At 43.4% G+C, this 7,342-nt stretch overlaps 1 protein-coding gene across 1 annotated transcript in view; it reads left to right on the plus strand.

The window, feature by feature from the left end:
- The first annotated feature begins 254 nt into the window (after nt 1–254).
- Nucleotides 255–7,342, plus strand: part of LOC147328644 (NLR family CARD domain-containing protein 3-like) — a 21,326-nt gene continuing 14,238 nt past the window's right edge. The window contains exons 1-5 of the mRNA XM_086297133.1: nt 255–300; nt 1,463–1,540; nt 1,715–1,994; nt 2,071–2,163; nt 4,414–6,262. Coding sequence (XP_086153259.1) covers nt 1,724–1,994; nt 2,071–2,163; nt 4,414–6,262 — 2,213 coding nt within the window. The 5' untranslated portion in view covers nt 255–300; nt 1,463–1,540; nt 1,715–1,723. The remainder of the gene's footprint in view (nt 301–1,462; nt 1,541–1,714; nt 1,995–2,070; nt 2,164–4,413; nt 6,263–7,342) is intronic.

A 7,342-nucleotide genomic window follows, 5' to 3' on the forward strand; every position in this document is an offset into this window, starting at 1 on the left:
TAAAGAGATAGACAGCTTCTCCAAGCCCAGAAATTTATGACCATGTTTAAGGTAAACATGGTCTGGTTAGGCAGAGAGGGGGGGGGGGGGGGGTGCTCCTCTCTGTTTAGTCAAACAATATCAGAGTAATATTAGCCTTACAGATAAACATAAATCCCAACACCACATTCACTCGTCTCTCGTTATAAAAGGAAATGTGTGTGCGAGCATACTTCCTCTCTCTTTAAACAGCCGTCAGTCGTGCTGCTCTCCTCGTAAACACTGAGGAGATTCGACTGAGACTTCAGCTCCTGTTTCGATGTAAGTCTCAAAAACATTCTTCTACTTCCTGATCACAAAGCTAAAGATTGTTGATTATTAAACCGCCCTATGTGGCAGGTCATCTGGACAGTTTATTAGGCTCGTAGCTTCAAAATAATCAGCATCATTTAATAAAAGCAAAAGGTTGTTTATTGATTCAGTCTCTCTTTATTATAGCCACGCATTCAATTTTACGTTTTTAATGTTTTTACATTTATTTTTTACATATTTATTTTTACATAAATATGGTTCTTGAAGTATAAATCAGGCTTTGAGGCAACATGCAGCTAATCGGGAAGATCTGAAGTTTTGACAGAACTATTGCACAATACTGAATTGTTGCATAGTGAGAACAAGAAGAGGGAAGTTCTTTGTTCTGCTTTAGTCATACTTATAAGCTGCAGGATGAACAGCAGATCAACAGACTATAGTTTTACAAACTATTATACAGAGACTTTACTCCAAAAAAGGCGGCAGGATGTTTTGGGGAAAAAATGGACAAATCTTTACGAGTGATTCAGAACGCAGCTGGATTCAGTCAAACGAACATACATAACAGTATTTTATGGGTCAAGCATCATTTCCTGCAATGTTACCGAGTCCCACTTACAATCTTTGAAAGGATTTAAACAGCAGCAGCCAGAAAGACAAGAGCTGAAGCTTCTCCACAACAGAAACAACCTCAATGTAACTTTTTTTTCACAAAGATATGTTTGGTATAGAATATATATGTAAACAGTGTAAAGATGGGCAAGAGAACAAACCAGCTGTTCTCCACAGAAACAGCCAAGGTGTACTCTCAGTTGCAGGGGAACAATATGAGAACAGCACCTCCGAGGCTGGAGATGCAACACTAGAAGAGGACTTGGGGCTTAGCACCCAATCTCGGGCGGGGTGATGATATCTCCCCCCGACCTGTCGTCATGGCTCCCCCTCGGTGTAGCATGTGTGTTGTGCCTCGTCAATCTCTACCCATGAGAGCAGTCCCATCTTCCAAATGTTGGAACACTGAGTTACTAGTTGTTTTACCATCACTGTGGATGTTGGTTATGGAAGAGTCCATAGTCTCTCATTCTATTCATGTAACCCCTTCCACTGGGGTTGAAGCATTCCAACAGCGCTCTACTTTAATCTCTTGCCCACCGATGCCTTCTTCTTCCAGGGGCCCACTTCTCATCAGGGCGTCCTGGTTCCTCAACACCTGACGTGGACCTTGTTGATCCGGGTGACGTCCGAGCCAGTATGGGTTCATATTTATCTCTCTCACTCATGTCTGCGGTAGGCTTGGTTAGCATAAGGGGGTCTAGCCTAGGACCCTTAACATGTTAATATTTTATAATGTTTATAAGCTGGACAGAAAAGCTGAAACTTAAAATACATCTGGTAAATAAGTGGCAATATTCTCTGTCATCAGGGAGCAGTGATGACGTCAGAGGACCTCTTAAACACTCTGGAAGATTTGGGAGATGAAGAGTTTAATAAATTCAAGTGGTTCCTGCAGCAGGAAGAGATCCTTGAAGACTTCCCGACCATCAAAAAGAGCCGACTTCAGGCAACAAGCACGTGGGACACCGTAGACCTGATGGTGCAGACATACAGACTTCCTGGAGCTGTTGAAGTGACCAGGAAGGTTTTAGAGAGGATCCACAGGAATGATCTGCTGGAGAGTTTCTCTGCCATCTCTGGAGCAGAAGGTCAGTCACAGGACGAGACAAACATGTTGTTTCTGCAGTCTGACCTAGTTTCACGTTCATTATCTCTGTCTGTCAGTGGATGTCAGCGATGGTGGGGAGACATCAGAGAAAAGAGGATCTTCCTCCTCTCAGACTCGGGATTCTTTTTCTCAGACCAATGAGAATAATGGTAATAATTTACTTTCCAGACATACAGTAATATGTTTGAAATAATATTAATTATTATTTTCATTGTGATGTCTCTAACTGAGCACACGACGTGCAGTGTTGGGAAGGTTACTTTTAAAATGTATTCCACTACAGATTACAGATTACATGCCCCAAAATGTATTTTGTAACGTATTTCGTTACGTTACTCAATGAGAGTAACGTATTCTGAATACTTTGGATTTCTTAATATATTATCGGGCGACCGTGGCTCAGGGGGTTGGGAAGCGTATCTGTAACCGGAAGGTTGCCGGTTCGATCCCCGGGCTCTCTGTCCTGGTCGTTGTGTCCTTGGGCAAGACACTTTACCCTACTTGCCTACTGGTGTTGGCCAGAGGGGCCGATGGCGCGATATGGCAGCCTGGCTTCTGTCAGTCTGCCCCAGGGCAGCTGTGGCTACAACTGTAGCTGCCTCCACCAGTGTGTGAATGTGAGAGTGAATGAATAGTGGCATTGTAAAGCGCTTTGGGTGCCTTGAAAAGCGCTATATAAATCCAATCCATTATTATTATCATGCTTTTTACAACTACATGAATGTCCTATTGCTGTGTGATTTATTACTATTACTGAAGGTTACTCTCCACACCAACACCAACCAGATGTTTAAATCTTAATATAAATGAGTAACAGTAGGTGGACATTAGGTAAGGCTGCACTTTTTGCTGTGATCTCGTGTAGAAAACTATTCGGCGCGTATATAAAACAGGTCCGCGGCTCCGAACTGTAGTAAAGGGACCTCTGGCTGATATGTCGGGTTCGTGTCGGCTCGTAGCTGAAAACTAGCTTTACTTTGTTGTCTGGGTCAAGTTTGCTAGCAGAGACAGAGAGAGGCGTTGAAAGGCTGCTGCAACGGGACTTATTGTTTCAGAGGAAAACATGAACACAGTGTACAGTCGAGTCTTAATAGCTTACTCACAGCTGGGCTCGTCAGGCTCTCTTCTTGGCTGCAGTGGTTATTATTATATTTACATGCTTCCAGCTCCCATTTCTGCTCCGTGACAGCTCGTACTTTTCCTTTTTCTCCCTCCCTCGCTCACAGACACATCACGGGTCCATCCTCCCTGCAGCACGGACTACACTGCCCATCAGGCTCCATGCTTTAGGGCGATGCCTTCATATTAAATCATTTTTGTATAATAATTTTTTAGAATATATTTTCACATCATTATGCTGGAGGTGAGATTGAGACACAGGCATTAGAGCCTCCTGTGTTTTGTTTGGGTTTCCTCCGGCGTGGAATTACCAAAAATAGAGAGAGCACAGCCTAACATATGAAACAGGAAAAGACCGTGTAATCCATTTATTTCAACAAAGTAACTGTATTCTGAATACCACCTTTTACGGTAACTGTAACAGAATACAGTTACTCATATTTTGTCATTTTAAATACGTAATGCCGGTACATGTATTACGTTACTCTCCAACACTGATGAGGTGGTCTTTATTACAACCACATTCACCCATTTAAAGGACAAATTTCACAAATTAAAAAAAACACACACTGATATTCTGTGCATTTTAAGAACTTTCTAACTATGATGCACACACTCACTGTCCAGTGGAATCACAGAGAACAATTTGGGTTCACTGTCTTACACAAGTTTTATTGACATGCAAACTGCAGGACTGAACCCACTGACATTTCATTTAGTAGATGACCTGGTCTATGGCCTAAGCCACAGCCACCCTGCTTCTAAACAATTTATATTGATCAAAGCCAGGAGTCCAGACATTTTTATTCGTCAAAGCAAGTTTTAGTTATTTCATTTACTATTTATTCCCAAAGTTCGGCATAGATGTGGATCAATCTCATGCACGGACAGGCACTGAGTTTGGGTTAAATGTGAGCTGGGAAGGAGCTCGATCTCTTGAACCCATTGCAGATTGTTTTGAAGGCCACAGAATATCGCAGATCTGGTGTGGAAGGAATTGGACCTGCTGTGAGAATTAGAATAGTGCCAGACCAAAATACCTCCAGAGATGGGTAAGGCTCAGGACCCAAACTCTTCCAGCTCTGCTGTGCTGGAGTTTCCAACAAAGAGCAAAAGGGTCATTTCTGTAAAACTTTGATTCAGTGCAAGTACATCTCCCATTGTTTTGTGTCCTTTCAGTTGGTGATGATTAAATGCAAGGCCTGCCAGATGGTCATCGAGATAGGCATCTCCGCACAAAAGCCTCACACTTTCTTTCTTTTCATTCATATTTGACACAGATGTGATGGTTCCAGTACCAGAGCCTCACCCCATCGCATCTTACCAACAGATGCTTCAATCAAACTTCCAAGACAAGTTTATGTGCGCACAAGAAGGTTGGGCAGAAGATAAACAGCGTCTGGTTGATATCTACACAGAGCTGTACATCACAGCTGGGTATGATGTACATATCAACACACAGCATGAGGTCCGGCAGATTGAGAAAGTATGGAAGCCAGCAGAGCCAGAGAAACCTATTAGACCCACAGACATGTTCAAACATCCTTCAGGAGACTACAGACCCATCAAAACAGTGATGACCAATGGAATCGCAGGAATTGGAAAAACTTTCCTTGTTCACAAGTTTGTTTTGGACTGGGCTGAACAAAGATCCAATCAAGATGTGCATCTGATTTTCCCCTTCACCTTCCGTCAGCTGAATCCTCTGAAGGGAGAAAAGTTCAGTTTGGCAGAGCTCATTCATGAATGCATCCCAGAAACTGTAGGCATCCCACAGGAGGCTCTTAATTACATCTTTACAGATGTTCAGTCATCAGGAATCACCAACTATGACAAGAGTAAATTCAAACTTCTGTTTGTGTTTGATGGGCTGGATGAGAGCCGCCTTCATCTCGACCTTCATTCTGAAGACATTCGCTCTGTCGATGTAACAAAGGCAACTAAAACAGATGTCCTGCTGAGGAAACTCATCAATGGGAAACTGCTACGCTCTGCTCGCATCTGGGTAACCACACGGCCTGCAGCGGCCAATCAGATCCCTCGAGAGTTTATCAGCAGTACAACAGAGGTCAGGGGGTTCACCGACCAACAGAAAGAGGAGTACTTCAGGAAGAGATTCAAAGGTAAGGAGGAGGCTGACAAACTCATCTCCCATATCGTGACATCACGAAGCCTCCACATCATGTGCCACATCCCAGTCTTCTGCTGGATCACTGCAACAGTTCTGGAGGATGTGTTGAAAACCAGAGAGGGCGGAGAGCTGCCCAAGACTCTGACTGAGATGTACGCAGAGTTCCTGGTGTTTCAGATTGATCGGACAAAAGAAAAGTATGGCCCAGAGAAGAGCATTCAATACATTAAGTCATTAGCAAAATTGGCCTTTGAGCAGCTGGAAAAGGGCAACCTGATCTTCTATGAGAAGGATCTGAGAGAGAGCGGCATTGATTTCAGTGAAGCCTCGGTGTGCTCAGGAGTGTTCACAGAGATCTTCAAAGAAGATCGAGGAAGGAAAGGGAAAGACAAGATGTTCAGCTTCGTCCATTTGAGCGTTCAGGAGTTTCTGGCTGCTCTTTATGTGAGGATGTCGCTTAACAACAGTAACATAAATGTGATGCCATTGCCACAACCATCACTGAAAAACCTTTGGCTATTTTTCAGTAAAACTGCTTCAAAGAAAATCCACAGGAATTTCATTAACAGGGCCTTGCAGAGTCCAAATGGACACCTGGACTTGTTCCTTCGCTTCCTTCTGGGTCTTTCACTGCAGACCAATCAGGACAAACTACAGGGCGTGCTGAGAAAAACAGACTGTAGTTCAGAGACCACTCAGAACACAGTTCAATATATCAAGAAGAAAATCAGTGAGAATGTGTCTGCAGAGAGAAACATCAATTTGTTTCACTGTCTGAATGAACTAAATGATTGTTCGTTAGTGGAGGAGATCCAACAGTATCTGAGTTCAGGATGCCTCTGCACCCATGAACTGACTCCAGCTCAGTGGTCAGCTCTGGTCTTCATCTTAGTGTCATCAGAAGAACATCTTAATGTTTTTGACCTGAAGAAATACTCTGCTTCCGAGGAAGCTCTTCTAAGACTATTGCCTGCGGTCAAAGCTTCCAACACAATAATGTAAGTGCACAAAACTACCACCCATCTAATAATGTAACTGTAATAATGTGTTTCTCGACCATTCAGCATAATCTCTGATTCTTAGCATTTACCCAAATGTATTTGTGGGAGTAAGAGTGATCAATGCAATACTGTTTAGTGTAATAAAGTTATTTGATTTCATTTGCCTAAAAGTTATAGTGACATCAGTAGTCAGCTCAGTCTTTGATTCTAATAGTAAAGAATACTTCACATATTTGAAGTTCAATTCAATTTCATATAGCACCTAATTGCAACTGCAGTTGCCTCAAGTAACTTTATATTGAAAGATAAAGACCCTACAATAATTAAGAGAAAACAGAAGACCCCCAAAATATAAAATATAACTAATGAGAGGTGTATAAACACCATGAAGAAGTTCATGAAGTCATTACTAGTTAATGTTAAAGGGATGGTTGGCTCAACAGAGCTCTGACTGTTTGTCAGCCTGGCTACAGTGCTAAAGAGAAACCTGGGGTTGTTCTTATTGTCTTCAATCAGTGATGAATAGTAAGATTGTCACAACGGGACTGAACGGACTCACGCGCAGGCTCTAGGTCTTGAAAGCACAAGAGTCTTTATTATGATGCACCAGGTGATTATTTACAAAAGTGAGGGGAAAGCCGGGCTCCGGGGGTCCACACACGAACGGGAAAGACACGCACACTCTCCGTCCACTCCTCTTCACACTCGCACACTCTCCGTCCACTCCTCCTCACACTCCACTCACTCGGGTAACACAGGGGTAGGTCCAGGGAATCTGTACACAGAGACACGAATGGGTAGTTAGGTAAATCGCTATGAAACACTTCTGAAGTCATTGAGCTGGGGTTACACTGACGAGGGTCGGCAACGGTCCAGCGACGAGAAACACAGGGCTGCCGTCTTATAAAGGGGCTGGTTCACTCGTGATGAGCCACAGGTGCGTGGGCCAAGGGCAGGAGCCCGCAGGTGAGCTCCGCCCAGGCAGAGGGAGGAGGGAAAGAGGGGAAAGGAGAGAGCAGGAAAAAAATAAAAAAAGGAATACAAAACATATGTAGCCGTACTGAGCCGACCGGGTAG

This window comes from Aulonocara sp. 'chitande type north' Nkhata Bay, linkage group LG6, assembly GCF_057382095.1.
Source record: "Aulonocara sp. 'chitande type north' Nkhata Bay isolate Kocher_YH1m ecotype deep benthic linkage group LG6, A_spYH_male_GT1.1, whole genome shotgun sequence".
Lineage (NCBI taxonomy): Eukaryota > Metazoa > Chordata > Actinopteri > Cichliformes > Cichlidae > Aulonocara > Aulonocara sp. 'chitande type north' Nkhata Bay.